At 32.6% G+C, this 19,800-nt stretch overlaps 1 protein-coding gene across 3 annotated transcripts in view; it reads right to left on the bottom strand.

Annotated features, from left to right (window-relative positions):
* Window positions 1–6,085: 6,085 nt before the first annotated feature.
* The window catches only part of LOC139495592 (NADPH oxidase 5-like), a 59,530-nt gene continuing 45,815 nt past the window's right edge, over window positions 6,086–19,800 (bottom strand). For all 3 annotated transcript variants that reach the window (XM_071283865.1, XM_071283866.1, XM_071283867.1), the window contains exons 10-16: window positions 15,788–15,920; window positions 13,264–13,434; window positions 12,483–12,565; window positions 11,287–11,343; window positions 9,342–9,551; window positions 7,573–7,851; window positions 6,086–6,312 (exon numbers count right to left, since the gene is read on the bottom strand). In XM_071283865.1, the coding sequence (XP_071139966.1) occupies window positions 6,181–6,312; window positions 7,573–7,851; window positions 9,342–9,551; window positions 11,287–11,343; window positions 12,483–12,565; window positions 13,264–13,434; window positions 15,788–15,920 (1,065 nt within the window). In that variant the 3' untranslated portion in view covers window positions 6,086–6,180. The remainder of the gene's footprint in view (window positions 6,313–7,572; window positions 7,852–9,341; window positions 9,552–11,286; window positions 11,344–12,482; window positions 12,566–13,263; window positions 13,435–15,787; window positions 15,921–19,800) is intronic.

Here is a 19,800-nt window from a genome sequence, read left to right as displayed (position 1 = left end):
TGAGAATATCGTTTCACTGAGTCGATACCTTTGCTGGTAAACAATCAGTTCCCGAGGGTATCATCAGCTAAGTGGTCAGTACTTCGGTTTTGACATGATTAATAAGAAAACATTTCTGAAACTGTGCGTTTATAAATTTTGAAATTACAAAGAAACTAAGGTTTCAACTCTCTCATGCAAAGTTGACCGTAGATTGATTTGGCTATTTCGTAGATCCTTTTGATCATATAGCTCTTTAACTGGTTCGACTCTTAAACATTCATGGTTTCTAAATATTTTTCTTTGAGCGTCTTAAAAAAAGTAAATCCAGAATACCGCTGCGGACTCATGAAGTTATTAACCTGTTGTTTTCATTTTTATATATATTTGACAAGTTATGAATTTTAAAATTACAAAGAAACTAATTATAAGGTGTCAACTCCCTCAAGCAAAGTTGACCTAAGATAGATTTTGCTATTTTGTAGGTCCTATTGGTCATACAGCGCCTCAACTGTTTCGACTCTTATACATTCTTGGTTTCTAAATATTTATCTTTAAGCGTGTTAAAGAATGTAAATCCAGAATCTGGAGCTGGCATGTCAGAAACAGCTGGTAGTCCTTTGTTAATTGATGTATAATCGTCATTTTGTATAGTTTCTTTATTCATATTCTGACAACGGACTCTGCCTTCTGTTAAACTGAGTTTCGCTGTGTGTATTGCTGTGTGCTTTTTTTCTACATTGGCTAGATGTATAGGGGAGGGTTGAGATCTCACAAAACATGTTTAACCCTGCCGCAATTTTGCACCTGTCTCAAGTCAGGAGCCTCTGTCATTTCTTAGTCTTGAATGATTTTTAATGTTATTTCATATATATATTTCGGAGTTTAGTATAACGTGCATTATCACCAAACTAGTACGCATTGTTTTCATTGTTTATAATGTATTCATACAGACAAAATATGTTTTATTGCAGAATGTCATGAAATATTTTATGGACAAAGTTTATTGTGTAATTTCCATAACATGATCGAACTAAAAAAGAAATCGTTTATACTATTGATATATAAAACGTTAAAAAGACAATGTACATTCTTGTTTTTATGAACAAATGGTTGAAAACAATGCATTTATCTATATATCTATAAATAAAAGTTTTATAGTACTAATTATAAAAAAGTTCTTTCAAGATTCAAAGATAATGCTTACAAAAGAAAACAAATTACAGCACGAACACGACGAGGAAAATAAAAGTTATGGTAAAAGTTATGGTAAAAAGTTCAATCTATATCATTTTTCGTCATTTGCATCCAACAAGATAGTTATCATGCATGAATCCATTCACTGGTCAACACAGGTAGATAAAAAACGTTCAACCGTAACATGGTTCATGTAGTATCTGTACCTGCCAATCATTTAATTTATGGTGTCCGTAAAATTTTCGAAAGGGTTGGTTAAACTTCACCTCATGAAATTGTTGGTTTATAATCTTTTTTAGTGAGCACCACAAATCTATCAAGAAATACATGCTAGGAAATGCAAGCTTGAGAATATCGTTTCACTGAGTCGATACCTTTCCTGGTGGACAATCAGTTGCCGAGGATATCATCATGATTGATAAGAAAACATTTCTGAAATTGTGCGTTCATAAACTATGAAATCACAAAGAAACTAAGGTGTCAACTCCCTCAGACAAAGTTGACCGTAGATTGATTTGGCTATTTCGTAGGTCCTTTTGTTCATATACCTCTTCAACTGGTTCGACTCTTATGCATTCGTGGTTTCTAAATATTTATCTTTAAGCGTCTTAAAGAAGGTAAATCCAAAATACCGCTGCGGACGCATGAAGTTATTAACGTGTTGTTTTTATTTTTATATATTTGACATGTTATAAATTTTAGAATTACAAAGAAACTAATTATAAGGTGTCAACTCCCTCAGGCAAAGTTGACCTTTGATAGATTTTGCTATTTTGGAGGTCCTGTTGGTCATATTCTTGGTTTCTACATATTTATCTTTAAGCGTCTAAAAGAAGGTAAATCCAGAATCTAGAGCTGGCATGTCAGTAACTGCTAATAGTTCTTTGTTAATTTATGTATCATAGTCATTTTGTATAGTTTCTTTAGTCATATTCTGACATCGGACTCGGCCTTTTGTTAAACTGAGTTTCGCTGTGTATTGCTGTGAGTTTTTTCTACATTTACTAGAGTATAGGGGAGGGTTGAGATCTCACAAAACATGTTTAACCCCGCCGCAATTTTGCACCTGTGCCAAGTCAGGAGCCTCTGACCTTTCTTAGTCTTGTATCATTATTAATATTATTACATATATATTTCGGAGTTTAGTATAACGTTCATTATCACCGAACTAGTACACATTGTTGTCATTGTTAATCATGTATTCATACAGACAAAATATGTTTTATTGCAGAATGACATGAAATATTTTATGGACAAAGTTTATTGTGTAATTTCCATAACATGAATGAACCAAAAAAGAAATCGTTTATACTATTGATATATAAAACGTTAAAAAGACAATGTACATTCTTGTTTTTATGAACAAATGGTTGAAAACAATGTATTTATCCTTAGATTTATAAATAAATAATAAGTTTTATAGTACGAATTGTAAAAAAGTTATTTCAAGATTCAAAGATAATGCTTACAAAAGAAAAAAAAGATACAACACGACACGACGAGGAAAATAAAAGTTATGGTAAAAAGGTCCATCTATATCATTGTTCGTCATTTGCATCCAACAAGATAGTTATCATGCATGAATCCATTTACTGGTAAAAACAGGTAGATAAAATGCGTTCAACCGTAACATGGTTCATGTATTATCTGTACCTGTCAATCAGATAATGTATGATGTCCGTAAAATTTTCGAAGGGTTGGTTAAACTTCACCTTATGAAACTGTTGGTTTATAATCTTTTTTAGTGAGCACAAAAAATGTATCAAGAAATTCATGCTAGGAAATGCAAGCTTAAAAATATCGTTTCACTGGGTCGATACCTATGCTGGTGGACAATCAATATCCGGGGGTATCATCAGCTAAGTAGTCAGTACTTCGGTTTTGAGTGAGTGAGTGAGTGTTGGTTGCTTTACGCCGCATTAGCACAAAAAGGCTATATCGCGGCGAGAGCTAATTCGAATATTTTTACAATTTAAAGCATATTTTTAAAATAAGACAAAAGGTCCTTCAATACACTAAAATTCTTGACTAAAGCAAATTGATTATATACAAATAAAAATCAACAGTAAAAAAAACTTCGGTTTTGACATGATTTATGAGAAAACATTTCTGAAATTGTGCGTTGATAAATTTTGAAATCACATAGAAACTAAGGTTTCAACTCCCTCATGCAATGTTGACCTTATATTGATTTGGCTATTTTGTAGGTCCTTATGGTCATTTAGCTCCTTAACTATTTCGACTCTTATACATTCTTTGTTTCTAAATATTTATATTTAAGTGTCTTAAAGAATGTAAACCCAGAATAACGCGGCGGACGCATGAAGTTATTAACGTGTTGTTTTTATTTTTATATATTTCACATGTTATAAATTTTGAAATTACAAAGAAACTTTAGGTGTCAACTCCCTCATGCAATGTTGATCTTATATTGATTTGGCTATTTTGTAGGTCCTTTTGGTCATTTAGCTCCTTAACTATTTCGACTCTTATACATTCTTTGTTTCTAAATATTTATATTTAAGCGTCTTAAAGAAGGTAAATCCAGAATAACGCTGCGGACGCATTAAGTTATTAACGTGTTGTTTTCATTTTTATATATTTCAGTATTTCCCGTTAGTAATTGGGTATAGAAATATGGTCACCTCTGGACTTCTTATAATCGACAGAAAACCCCATTTTACGAGGTCCGTTGTGGTAGCTGAATGTATAAATACGCAGCCCGTCAGTTCAGAATAGAGAAAAGGATGAGTTCCGCGCAGGCTTCACATCAAAGGATCATAACAAAAGCTCTACAAGTTTGAGCTTTCTAAAATGCTGTGGCCTGCTTCGCTTTATCCTAATTTTAGGTAATATGTGTGCATGTGGTTGTTGATTTACTTTTGAAATGTGGTATTTTTGAATATTGATTGATATATAATGGATGCCCTAGACTTGGAATATCAATCTTTGTATTTATATTAAGATGAACTTGTCTAAAATTTTAAACTGGCTGTTCAGTGTTTAGTTGTCAATGTGTGGCGTGTAGATTTGTAGTTCTTTCAGCAGGTCATTGACTTGCGATTTGATTGCTAGTTATGTATATAATTTATTTAGATATACTAGTATATGAATGTTTAGGTATGTTTATAACATATAATTGTAAACAGCAATAAATATTAAGTTTCAGTGAAAATGATGTCGTTCTATTTGAAGAGTGTGCGTTATATACCCATACTTTTAAAATTTTGTTCACTTTAATTGTTGAAAATTAAAACATTTGCAAATAGACACGACACTAGAGATGTGCCTCTCCGGAGGTGTGCCTAGATTGACAGAAGTTATAAAATACAATATAATGCCTTGTTGTAAACCTTGTATAGGAACATTGTTTAGCAAAACAAATCATGCATATTGCAGATTAACAAAATTGAAATACACAGTTAATTTTCCGACATTTGGTGTCTAATCCAGAGAAGAGAAAAGTCTGTAATTCTTTATCTCATTTAAGCCTATAGCTGATGTTGTATCTCAGCCGCATCATAAAGCAATCACTCAGAATCTATATGTGATAAGTAATTATTTCAAGATCGACTGGAACTAATAGCTCCGCACCACGAAACAATAAGGTGCCAGCTGATGGCCTGTTTCTGGCCTATTTAAATCCATCGCATACCAATTTTCTAGTTGAACTATCAATTGTTGACGTTCAACTTCATTTTGAATTGTCTCATTCTTAATATGATTAATGGTTGCCACTAGAAATTAAATCATTTATAATAAGTAGGCGCCGCTTTGAGAAAAATCCTCTTTATTAGCAATGCCTAAGAACTACTGTGAACGTCCAATTTTTAAATGATTGATTGTTTGATATTCGAATTTAGAAAGGGATAATTCCTTTTAACTAAAACATTTGTCGGTATGTGAGCAATAAATAATTGGACTTGAATTTTCATAGATAAAAATGATTTTTCTTTAAAATTATCACTTACCCCATGAGACGGGTCTGAACAGCGTCTTTTAGGTAACTAACAGCAAACTGTGATACATTATTGATTATAATCATTTTTTTCATTAAACTTTTTTTTATTTTATTGAGAAGAGTTGGTATGCAAGTGGTCGAAGTAGTTATCTTAAGGGTACATGTATCACTAGCCTAACAATACTGGGGTTGTAAGTTCCAATCCGGTTCGAGGGAAGGTGTGTTCGACTCCAAACTTAATTGACAAGGATTCACACATTCCTGACGGAAATCGGTGGGGATCAGAATCAGCACCACTTGACCAAAACAGGAAGTTGTCTAAATGACTTTTCCGGGAATGGAATTTTTATAAGGTGTATTGGTGTATTCCCTCGTCTCTTTTTGCTCATTTCTATTTTATACTATAAAATTATGAAATAAAAATGTAAATAAAATCAAACTTCGACTTTTTAAACAAAGTTGATCAAATTGATTAAGAGTTCGGTTAGATCTTCGACCAAACTTACATTAACATTACTCATAAAAGAGGGACAAAAAATACCAAAGGGACAGTCAAACTCATAAATCTAAAACAAACTGACAACGCCATGGCTAAAAATGAAAAAGACAAACAAACAACAGCACACATGACACAACATAGAAAACTAAAGAATAAAAACACGAACCCACCAAAAAACTAGGGGTAATCTCAGGTGCTCCGGAAGGGTAATCAGATCCTGCTTCACATGTGGCACCCGTCGTGTTGCTTATGTGATAACAAATCTGGTAAATAGTCTAATTCGGTAGGTCACATTCATGAAAGGGAAGGGGATTGTAGTTACGACGTAAGGACTTACTCAAAAAGGAGATGGGTGATTGCAATGAAACTATCCACCATAGAATAGAGTGCAATTATCTGAACATGTTGACTACTTTTAACAATAACAAAAATCCAAACAAAAACAGATATAAAAAAAATCTTTTATTACAATGTACAAAATATGTCTGTATAAGTAACATGAATAAAATAGCATTCAACTAACAAAATAACTTCCATTAAAAAATCAAAAATTTTCTTTCGCAAAATCAAAAGAAAACTTTTCACATGCTAGTTTTATGGTTTTCCCTAATTGAGGGGCTCCACAGAAAAACACTTTGACTTTTCCTTTCTGTTTTGATGATATCTCTTTGAATACCTGAAAGAAGATTTTGAAATAAACTCTACATGTTTATAAAGAGATGGCAAATATTGTTCTAAAATGTATCAACAAATTTCACATTGTAAAGATTGTATGTAATCTGTACTGATCAAGGGAATATTTTGTAAAATGTTGAAGGGTTTTAAATGGTGATTATGAAGTTGGGATGAAATTTCCATCGTTTTTCGGATACATCATGATATCTTTTCTGTTGTGAAATACATGTGTATTTTTTTCACAGTTGTCCAAGGATATGTTCGCCTTATCATAAATAAAGTCACCATAGATTACAGGATTGAAATTATGTTTTTGCGCCAGACGCGCGAGACGCATCACCATACGCAACATTGTAATTGATTTTACATGGTACAAATAAAACGATAGGTACCACGTTTTCGGTGTTTAGTGTTGTTCTTGTCAATCAATCTTTATTGTTCTTATTTATTGTGTTTTACCTGCTTCTACCCTCTTTTGGTAGCTTTTCAAATATATGGTCTAGGTACGTGGCTATTTGGGGCTACATTGTATGTATAACGTAAATATTTTCTTTACATTTTATGCTGACTAACAGATGAGAATGGTTATTGTATATGAAATATCTAAGCTTATTCATCTTTCTTAATGATTACTTTTTTAAAAAAAAGTACAGTTCCAGCTGTACTGAATGAATGTAAGCTTTGATTTCAATATTTCCCTGTGCTTATTTAACATTAAGGTGGTACCTAAAACTTTCACTAAAATTAATTTGGCTCGTTTAATTTTCATAAAATTTTGTCAAAGTAAATTAACAAAAATATAAAAAAAATTGAAAAATTAAACCAACCGTTTTGTCAGAAAAATTACACTGGTTATATAGCAATTTGACAAACACCAATTTTGATCATTGAGAAGCTAAATATTCCTTTTACAACACAACGTAATTAAAAAGTTAAGCTGACTTTACAGAGTTATCTCCCTGTAGTGTTAGGTACCACCTTAATTTGCTCTTTTATGGTTATATTTATAATGTATGTTGATATGTTTGTGTTTTGCTTACTTTCATGTGTGCATTTCTTTTTCCAGTTATCTTGCTTGATTAAGCTTTTTACATTGAAAACAGTTGTATATAGTTATATGTGTTTGGTTTACAGCTTTATATAATAGAGCTTCTGTTTTATTGTTTGTACATATATACACGGAACATAAATGAAGTTTACATATAGTACTAATTTGCTGCCTACATTACCACTGATGGTGTTTCAACGCTAATAAAATTACCTTATTCCAATCTGGACGACCTGGTTGTGTTTTAACTTGTAATCCAGTTATCAAATCTCGTTGCGACTTCTCGTGCATAAGATCCAACGCGATCTGTAAACCAATTCCTTTCATTTCCGTTTTCTTAACTGCTGCTGTCATGTACATGTGCATATCGATAATTTTCTCATCCGGGTTATCTCTGCCGTGTCCAATCGATTGTTCAACTTCTAATGCTGTGAGTAATGATATAAACCATTCGAAGGCCTTCTGATCCCGATTAATCCAAATAAAATCAACCTAAATTAAGGATTACAAGTTAATGCAAAGCGCAAAAATGACAAGATATTATGTAAACATTTGATCTATTACGTCTACATATGAAGTACAGACAAATAATAAACGAGGGCTAATAGGTTACAGTTTTTATAGATTCAATACAGATCTATGTCAGTCTTATATTTTTTTTAATTAAAACTGACCGGATTGGAATTGTTCATCCTGTGTTGGAATGGTCGAGAGTTAACAATTTTGAAGTTAAAAGTAAAATCTAATGCTATGCTAAAAAGTAAAATCACAAAAATACTGAACTCCAAGGAAAATCGAAAAGGAAAGTCCCTTTTTTAAATGGCAAAATCAAAATCTGAAACACATCAAACGAATGGATAATAACTGTCATATTCCTGACTTGACATGAATATCAATAATATGGTCATTTTTATAAATTTTCTGTTTACAAAACTTTGAATTTTCCGAAAAACTAAGGATTTTCTTACCCCAGGAGTAGATTACCTTAGCCGTATTTGGCACAGTTTTTTGGAATTTTGGGTCCTCAATGCTCTTCAACTTTGTACTTATTTGGCTTTATAAATATTTTGATATGAGCGTCACTGATGAGTCTTATGTAGACGAAACGCGCGTCTGGCGTATAAAATTATAATCCTGGTACTTTTGATAACTATTTACACCACTGGGTCGATGCCACTGCTGGTGGACGTTTCGTCCCCGAGGGTATCACCAGCCCAGTAGTCAGCACTTCGGTGTTGATATGAATATCAATTATATGGTCATTTTTATAAATTTTCTGTTTACAAAACTTTGAATTATTCGAAAAACTAAGGATTTTCTTACCCCAGGAGTAGATTACCTTAGCCGTATTTGGCACAACTTTTTGGAATTTTGGGTCCTCAATGCTCTTCATCTTTGCATTTGTTTGGCTTTTTAACTATTTTGATCTGAGTGTCACTGATGAGTCTTATGTAGACGAAACGCACGTCTGGCGTATAAAATTATAATCCTGGTAATTTTGATAACTAATTATACTTCGTATTTATTTTTAATTTAGTCTGAATATGCAATTAGAATATAAAGCTTGTACCGACCAAAATTAAGTTTCATAACGTAAGTGGTTAATTTATTTCATTACATTTATAATAATTCTCCTAATCATTAATGACTACACAAAGAACAATAACAAAACACTTTTTTAAGTTTCATTGCTTCTGCAGCAAATTCTCCTAACCATTAATGAAAATACAAAGAACAATAACAAAATAGCCTTTTAAGTTTCATTGCTTCTTTAGCAACTTCTCCTGACCATTAACATGATTAATGACTTTACTAAGAACAAAAACCAAATACCTTTTCAAGTTTCATTGCTTCTGTAGTAAATTCTTCTAACCATGATGACTATACAACTAACAATAACCTATTATCTTTTTAAGTTTAATTGCTTCTATAGCAAATTCTCATCACCAGTAATGAATATCCAATGAACAATGACCAAATACCTTTTTAAGTTTCATTGCTTCTGTAGTAAATTCTCCTAACCATTCATGACTACAGCTAGGACAATGTCGTTTTGATGCTTTAAACTTGTACATGACACTTTGTAAAATTGATGCCATTGGTGTGACGCCTATCCCGGCTCCTATTAAAACAGCATGCTCTGTTGTGAAGATTTCTCTTGTTGCTGTACCATAAGGGCCATCTATGTAACACTTTTAAAAAATAGAAAACCATTTTAAAAATAGAAAATCATGTTAAAAATAGAAAATCCTTTTAAAAATAGAAAATCATGTTAAAAATAGAAAACACTTTTAAAAAATAGAAAACCATTTTAAAAATAGAAAATCATATTCAAAATAGAAAATTATGTTGAAAATAGAAAATAATGTCGGAAATAGAAAATAATGTTAAACATAGATTAAAAAAAAAAAGAAATAGTACTAGTATTATTATAAAGGTCAGAAGCGAAAGATATCAAAGGGACATTCAAACTCATAAGTCTAAAATAAATTTACCACAACATGTGGTGGTCTTAGGTGCTCCGGAAGGGAAAGTAGATATTGCGCACATGTGGTACCTGACTTCTTGTCGTTTATATTTTAGTAGTTATTACACCATCTAAATGGTATTTATATTTGAACTGAGCCACTACCCTTCAAACTTAACAAAAAAATATTTATTCTGTTTTGATTTTATTGGTGAGTTTGCAGCATGACGTTTTGCTAAACACTCTAATTTTAATTACACAAGTTTTCTGTTTTCGGGCGCACTAGGGGCATCGGTGGCCGAGTAGTATGAGTAGCCGAACAACTACATCACTAGTCTGTCGCCAACACTGAGGTTCCAAGTTCGAATCCTGCACAGGTAAAAAAAACACCACTCAACTCCAATCTTAATTGACAAGGATAGTCAGTGTTCCCACCTTACGTGGTTCTCTCAAAATAGTCCGGCTTCCTCTACCAATAAAAACTCACCACCAACATATAACACAATAGTGTTGAAAGTTGCATAAAACACCATGATGTGCAATCAAGCAATCAGGCGAACGTTTATGTAGAACGAGTGATGAAATTGATAAAAAACTTTTACAACCTAGTTGTGACGACGCTGAAGGATTTTCTGTTGAATCCTAAGGTTTCAATAAGGGTCTTCATTTTACATAGTAATGAAGTCAGGGGATCAAAATAAAAGATACTATGAGAATAAAATGGGTTTTAAAAATATAAAAAATACATACGTAATGGGGTACTTAAATTAGAGAAAAATAGACTTAAGTCAAAAGGAATAAAGACAAATGACATTAAAGCGACAAATTTCGGAAATGATACTCCCACACATGCATTAACCTAAAATGTAAATAAACTCATCATAGATACCAGGACTAAATTTAGTATACTAGAACACACCCGTGATATCGCGGGTCCGTGACTGATATATAACTATGCGTATGCCTTATTTTAGTATTGGTATTGTCATCTGATAAAGTCATGCCGATTATAACATGTATAGGTAAGGTGCACAGTTTTCTCTGCTTTCAAAATCTTTCTGTTTAAACCCGTCGACCTGGAACCTTCAATTATTGGTAATATTAATAATTTGGAAAACAAAAGGGCCTGGAATGGAGTATTTTTTTACTCAACAGTATACAGCAAAATTCTAAATACACTGTTTGGTGGTGCGCCTGTCAGATGCGGAACGTACAGATAAGGTAATAGGTAACAGGTGAATATACTATTGGTATCAGTGTCGGACTCGATCCGGAACTTCTTAATTATTGGCAATATTCATTACGTGGAAAACAAATGGGCCTAGAGTGGTGTAATTTTTAATCAACACCATTGTAGTATATTAGTTATATATAAAGTTGAATTCTTTGATTCATCGGTTTTACGTGATGACGGCTGACAAATTGGACCTCGTAATTTTAGTATTATAGATAATACATACCTGTATTTTGACTATTTTATTACGTAATGCAACTCTTCGTTCTCTGGCTTCTTCTTTCTAAAACAGAAATTCAGACATTTTAATATATTTAATGTATGCAAATAAGATTCTTCAACGTATTAACTATTATCCTTGTGCTTCTGATACACAATGTTTTGTCAAAGATATGGGTTTTCCGAAAAGTTTTTTGTGAAGAGCGATTCGAACTGCTTACTACATTGCAGTGTATGACATCCTAGTTTGACGACATGTTTATGGTAGCATATGTAGTTGTTAGGGTCATCTTTCCTTTGGTGCTTGATTTTTTTATAAAAAGATTTATATACTGCTGTTAAAATAATAACATTCTGTCACAAAAAATAAGGTAATATGGTGATTTCTTTTATAACTCGGGTTGTTCTAATTAAAAAAACACTTGATATATATCATATACCAAGTATATATGTTGAAAATTGTATCTTGTATCTAAATGTCTTTGAGGTTTTCTGTGTCGTTGTATTTACATTGTATTATATACACATAATTATATCATAAGGCAATGCATTAAAAACATAGCATGCCGGGTAACGCAAGTTGTTTACTTCGTGGAACTCAAACCAATGAAAATTTGACATCTTTTTACAGTGATATCTCTTTAAGTACCTTTTGGTCCGTTTTAATATGTATTCAATTAAGTATTTAAACATTCTTGGTTTTTTTAACGTTTGATCAATCCATTCCATATGAAGAGGTTCGGATCCCCCATATATTTATATAGGATAGTTGTTTTAAATCGTTGGTGAGTTAAATTAAAATTGTTACACGTTTAATGCAGGATCCATATAAGTGGGAGGTTTGGCTAGACATAAAACCAGCTTCAACCCACAGTTTGTTTCTTTAACATGTTCTGTAACAAGTCAGGAATATGGCAGTTGTTAAGTCAGGAATATCGCAGCTGTTATGAAATACTAGTAGTTCGTTTTTATGTATGTTGCATTATTTGTTTTGTTGCATTTCACTGTTTCTGATGTTCCGTTGTTTTCCTCTTATATTTGATGTGTTTTCACCGGATTTATTTTCTCTCCATCGATTTATGACTTTTGAACAGCGATATATACTACTGTTGCCATTTTTTCATGAAATCACTGAAATCATCGAAATGTTGAGTTCATTAAATATAAATTGAGGAGTAGGTGAAAGATAATGACGTCACATACCGGATCATTTGTAAGTCTCAATGATCTTGACTTTTTTCCTCTGCTTGACAAAGTTCTCCTTCTCATCGACACAGAGCCTCGTTCTGAATTTAAAGACACAATATGTGTTATAATAAACTACAGCTACATTTCTTTAATTTTATATAATAAATATAGGCATTTCTTCTAATGAAATAGCTGATTCAAATATTTTATTGAAGTTAAAAAGAGGACATTGTTTCCAAATTCAAAATAACTTTCACACATATTTCATTATAAATCTATGCATGACAGAAGACATTTTTCCAACGAACTAACATCTACATAGATTTCATTTAGGATCTAATATTTCTTCCATTTAACTAACTGCCATAAGTATTTCATTTTAGAACTATGTCAAAGAAAAGAAATGTCTCCCAACAAGATAACAGCTTTTGATTTATCAAAAACAGTCTACTAAACTAGAAATCAGTGGTTGTAAAATCCTTTTCAATTTTTTTTTTCAAATATGCTTACTTCTCATAAATATACCTACCGATACTACTACCACCTTCCTTCCAACCCCGAATTATGTAAAAAAATATTTTCGTTAGCCTAAATTTAAGGAGACAATTTTAAGGTGCACATTTTTCTGAAAAGAACTTGCCACGAAATCTATCAAAAGCCGACACATTTAAGTTATTTGTGCAAAATAATAGGTGCCTTACACACCAAACGTCCACTTTTGCCAAGTTTATAATGGAACTATGCAATATGAAAATAGTTATTTGTTCCAGCTATGTTACATATTGATATGTCTTACCTAGTGAATTATGTTTGAGAGTAGCTCTCATTCGTCGGTCTATTGGATTAGTAGGAGCAAGGGAGGCAACTGTTTCTTCGTCATATTTTTCACCTGGATCATACTGGTCAAAATATTTGTACAAACTCTTTGTCCAGTTCCCCGCAGATCTAATATGTAGCCATATTCTACCTGGATTATATATAATTAATATTTTGAATTCGATACTTTTCATTCCATATAATAACGGGTATTTAGATCAGTCACAAAACGTATGACATATTTGTGAAAAGACTTTGCATTGTATTGATAAATCGTCTACATGCTAATTCATGGATCTTCAATCTGTCGATACATTTTTTAGTTGGCATTGCACAAGGTTATGGTTTTTTTTTCTCTAATTAGTTTTTATTGGCTTTGAAGTAGCTGTCGGTACCTGCGACTAATCTCGAATTTGTTGTTAATGTCTTTTGTTATAGGGATGTATGTATATTCTGCTTGTTACGTGTTAGTCTGCTATGTATTGATCTGGTAAGTTAACTAAAGCCCTTTTCAACAAAAAAGAAGATGTGGTATGATTGCCAATGAGACAACTATCCTCAATAGACCAAAATGACACAGACATTAACAATTATAGGTCACTGTACGGCCTTCAACAATGAGCAAAGCCCATACCGCATAGTCAGCTATAAAAGGCCCCGATAAGACAATGTAAAACAATTCGAACGAGAAAACTAACGGCCATTTATGTAAAAAAAAATTAATGAAAAACAAATATGTAACACATAAACAAACGACAACCACTGAATTACAGGCTCCTGACTTGGGATAGGCACATACATAGATAATGTGGCGGGGTTAAAAATGTTAGCGGGATCCCAACCCTCCCCTAACCTGGGACAGTGGTATAACAGTACAACATAAGAACGAATGTAGTTTGTTCATGTGTTGTACTGCTACACAACTGTTCAAGGCTATGGGACGGTTGGGCGTCCTATAACGTGTTAAACAATGCGACATTCTGCCGTACCTGTCTCGAAGCCTGTAATTCGGTTGTTGTCGTTTGTTGCTGTATATCATATTTGTATTTCGTTTATTGATTTTACATAAATTAGACTGTAAATTTTCTAGCTTATAGTTGTCATTTTTGGGCTATAGTTGCTGACTATGCGGTATGGATTTTGCTCAATGTTGAAGGCCGTACTGCATATAGATGTTATAGATGCTCAGTGATGATACTCCCGCCCAAATATGTCGGTCAACAGGGAATTGTTGAGGGATGACTTTAAAAACGTATCACACGGTAAAGCTTACTTAAATTTATACCCTAAAACAAAATTTTAAAAAATACTTGTATTGAAGTTCCTGAGAAAATTGTGACGAAAATTTCAACTTTACTACTCGTGTTAAAAGTTATGTAATTGTCAGGTTAACAGGAAATTATTGTTTGATGAATTTGAAAACACATTACATGGTAAAGCTGACTTATATTAACTCTGTAACAAAATTTTAGAAATCTTTGTAATGCAGTTCTTGAGAAAAATGTGACAAAACAAATATTCATTGGACGGACGGACTGACGGATGGATGGACTGAAATACGGACGGACAGACAGAGGTAAATCAGTAAACCCCAACTTTTTTTAAAGCGGGGGTATAATTAACGCGTTGGTTTTCTTGTTATAATTGTTTCAAACTAGTAATTTTGACACCTTTATCTTGCTGTAATGTGAGCCAAAGGTCAGTGTTGAGGACCGTACTTTGACCTGTCAGTGTTTATTTTTTACACATTAATGTTACTTGGTTGCATGGAGAGTTTTCTCATACCTCCTTCACGTGTTGCCATGCATTGAGAGTTTTCTCATTGGCACTCATACCTTCTTCACGTATTGCCATGCATTGAGAGTTTTCTCATTGGCACTCATACCTACTTCACGTGTTGCCATACATTGAGAGTTTTCTCATTAGCACGTATACCTACTTTACGTGTTGCCATGCATTTAGAGTTTTCTCATTGGCACTCATACCTTCTTCACGTGTTGCCATGCATTGCGAGTTTTCTCATTGGCACTCATACCTTCTTCACGTATTATCATGCATTGAGAGTTTTCTCATTGGCACTCATACCTTCTTTACGTGTTGCCATGCATTGAGAGTTTTTTCATTGGCACTCATACCTTCTTTACGTGTTGCCATGCATTTAGAGTTTTCTCATTGGCACTCATACCTTCTTCACGTGTTGCCATGCATTGAGAGTTTTCTCATTGGCACTCATACCTTCTTCACGTGTTGCCATGCATTGAGAGTTTTCTCATTGGCACTCATACCTTCTTCACGTGTTGCCATGCATTGAGAGTTTTCTCATTGGCACTCATACCTTCTTCACGTGTTGCCATGCATTGAGAGTTTTCTCATTGGCACTCATACCTTCTTCACGTGTTGCCATGCTTTGAGAGTTTTCTCATAGGCACTCATACCTTCTTCACGCATTGCCATGCATTGAGAGAAGAAAACATTATTACAAAAATCGATGATATTTAACCCACCATCAAGCTCTGGTGCACTGCTTACTGTAAACGGATGCCATTCGTGTCTGGATATCACTGGTATCTGAATAAACACATAGTCTCCTGGCTGGTAGGCAAAATTATCAGGACGAGATATTTCTAAGTGGGTAACCTGAAATTAATGTGTATTGTTGTCATCCAATCCAAATAAACTCTCCAAACAATATTGCATTATAATTCACATTCAAATCAACATATTTTTTCTTTTCATCTTAATGTCTTTACGTCAGAGTTAAGTTAAAGAATAAGATTATTTCTACCTTTTTTTACTTGTTTGCTGCTTATATTTGTTGATGAGAAAGTCAGAATTTTAACAAAATCGGTCCCATGACCCACTTCATAGTTCATGTCTGACTCAAAGTGTTTATAGATTAATATCAATACGATCGACCTTTAATCAAAGGACATGTATTAATGCTATTAGAATCTTTCGAATTCTATAAGAATTGTAATGCAATGTGCTCTACCTTTTCTGTGTATTATAATTTATTTTAAGGCATTACAATAAGTGAGACAGTCGCGCGTTTTGTCTACATATGTAACAGTAAATTTGGTACGTATTCGTCTTGTTCCATTTTGTTGAATGATTTACTTTGAAACTTGTGTATTATTTATATTGAACTTGTTAAAAGAGTTCACATTATTTTTGAAATTTTCTAGTATGAGTTCATTATCATGCAATGTGAAGGGTACTAAGTGAGCTTCAGTTCTATATAAAACAATAGAATCATGACTGGTGATTTAAACATTGATTATCTTAAAAACAAAAATCTCTACTAGAAACAATTTTATGATGAAAACTATTGAATAAACAACCCCATCTTAGTTAAGAATTGAAAGTTTTGATAATAATTTCCAATTAACATAAAGAAAGTGGACCTAATTTCCTAGGAAAATTAGTCTGAGGAAATATTTTATTTAAAATCTCAATACATAACTCTTAAATAATATTAAAACAAGACTTGAAAATAACAAACCTGGACGTTTCTACCTAGGCATAATAAGGACATGGACATGATTTCCTAGAAATATTAGTCTGGGGAAATTTTTTTTCTTCTTCATAATATCAATTATACACAATTCTAAAACAATATTAAAACAACACAAGCCATGTTAATTAACCTTTAAAAATAATTGATATGGATGTTTTCATCTAGGAATAATAATGACATAAACATGATTTCCTAGGAAAATTAGTCTGGGGACATAAATTAAAAAATATTAATACATAACTCTAAAACAATATTAAAACCATTTATGTAAATAAACCTTTGAAATTAAATGAAATGGATGTTTTTATCTAGGAATAATTATGGCATGGACATGATTTCCTAGGAAAATTTGTCTGGGAACGTATTTTTTTTAATTTTTATATATTATTACACAACTCTTTAACAAAATCAACATATAAACCAGGTGCTCCGCAGGGCGCAGCATTATACGACCGCAGAGGTCGAACCCTGAACAGTTGGGGCAAGTATGGACAAAACATTCAAGCGTGATACAGCTCTGAATTTGGATTGTGATCAAATTTTTGACATTACATGGTTTTTTTTACACAAAACAAATGTCAAGATTTTACAAATCAATTAAAGATTTCTTCTTATTTAAATCTAAAATTAAATAGTTGACACAACATAGGTTTCTGACACAGAATGAATGTGGTCTAATGAACTTAAAAGTTTTTTTTTTTGCCTTTGAGCAATTGACTATGCTGTTGAATATTAATCCTCTCAAAAAAATGTTTGAAGAAATTTTCTTTTTATTTATGAAATCTGAAATGAGAAAAATTTAACCCCCCCCTTTTTTTCACATCCCCGTTTCCCTTTTTCCAAAACTGATATCAATTCAAATTTCTAATGGAGTTTGCAACAATAACTACTCTTTTAAATACATCATAAAATATTAAAATGTAAAATAAAGTGCTTGTTATCACTGAATGGTAAAGATTGGTTGGTAGTAAAAGTGAATATACATTGTTTATTGTATAAAACAATAAAAAAAAACTTCATCAGCAACATTTTATATTGGCAAATTTCCAATGAAGTTATTTACATAAAGTTATTGGCAAATAAAAATAGAAAATGACATCATAGTCATGTCTGGCAAATTTCCAACATACATTATCTAAAACATTTTAGATAAGATAAGGAAAAAAAGCTTCATCAGCAACATTTTATATTGGCAAATTTCCAATGAAGTTATTTACATAAAGTTATTGGCAAATAAAAAAAGAAAATGACATCATAGTCATGTCTGGCAAATTTCCAACATATATTATCAACTTCTATTCTATACAAAGAAAGATAACTCCAATTGAAAATTAATTGCTATTGCACAATATTGTGCAATTAGATATTTCTTGCTATTGTGCAATACTGTGCAATTGAAAATTTCTTGCTATTGCACAATACTTGATATGGAATCCTGATTTGGACCAACTTGAAAACTGGGCCCATAATCAAAAATCAAAGTACATATTTAGATAAAGCATATCAAATAAGCCCAAGAATTTAATTTTTGTTAAAATCAAACTTAGTTTAATTTGGACCCTTTGGACCTTAATGTAGACCAATTTGAAAACTGGACCAAAAATTAAGAATCTACATACACAGTTAGATTTGGCATATCAAAGAACCCATTTATTCAATATTTGAAGAAATCAAACAAAGTTTAATTTTGGACCCCCATTTGGACCTTAATGTAGACCAATTTGAAAACGGGACCAAAAATTAAGAATCTACATACATAGTTAGATTCGGCATATCAAAGAACCCCAATTATTCAATTTTTGATGAAATCACACAAAGTTCAATTTTGGACCCTTTGGGCCCCTTATTCCTAAACTGTTAGGACCAAAGTTAGAAGGTTTAATGAATGATGTTGGCCAAACCCAGAATCAATTGGAAGCAAACATCAGGAGAGAACCTTTGGTTCACCCTAGAAAACAGATCAAGGTCGGATGCTGGAATGTTAGAACAATGTATGCACCTGGAAAGACATACCAGGTAGTAAATGAAATGAACAACTATGGAATTGATGTATTGGGTATTAGTGAATGTCGTTGGACCGGAACAGGAAAGATCAACCTCAGAGGTGGTGAGACTATGCTATACTCAGGACAAACAGAAAGACATGAGTATGGAGTAGCACTTATTATATCAAAAGCAAACAGAAAAACACTCATGGAATGGCAACCTATTAATGAAAGAATAATAACAGCTCGATTTTTTTCTAGACATATAAAGTTGACCATAATACAGTGTTATGCACCAACGAATGACGCTTCTGATGAAGTAAAAGAGGAATTCTACCAAACCTTGAACGATGTAACAGCAAAAGTTCATAAACATGATATGATAATTGTAATGGGTGACATGAATGCAAAGATAGGATCAGATAATGTTGGATATGAAGATGTAATGGGGAAGAATGGGTATGGTGTTATTAATGAGAACGGAGAACTATTTCGGGATTATTGTCAGACTAACAACATTGTAATTTGCTCCAGCATATTCCAACATAAAGATATTCATAAATATACATGGACGTCACCAGACGGAAACATCAAGAATCAGATTGATCACATCACGATTGACAAAAGGTTTAGAGGTTCTATGGAAGATGTACGGTCATATAGAGGTGCTGATGTTGGTAGTGACCATGAACTACTTATATCCAGAGTTAAGCTTAAACTTTGTAGACAGAGAGTAAATCAGGGACAGAAGAAAAGATATGACACAGATAAGCTAAAGATACCAAAAGTTGCACAAGAGTTCAAACTTGAGTTAAGGAACAGATTCCAGGTATTGGGAGAAACAGAAGGCATAGAAGAACAGTGGATAGATATTAAACAAGCAATATGTGAGGTTGGTGAGCAAACATTGGGATTTAAAGACAGAAAACAACCAGAATGGATTACTACCAACAGTATCCACAAAATACAAGAACGTAAACAGATAAAACAAAAAATCAATGCTACAAGATCACAA

The sequence above is a fragment of the Mytilus edulis genome, chromosome 11 (assembly GCF_963676685.1).
Source record: "Mytilus edulis chromosome 11, xbMytEdul2.2, whole genome shotgun sequence".
In the NCBI taxonomy this organism is placed as follows: domain Eukaryota; kingdom Metazoa; phylum Mollusca; class Bivalvia; order Mytilida; family Mytilidae; genus Mytilus; species Mytilus edulis.
The sequence above is the reverse complement of the archived record's forward strand: the minus strand, read 5'-3'. Positions and strand labels throughout refer to the sequence as shown.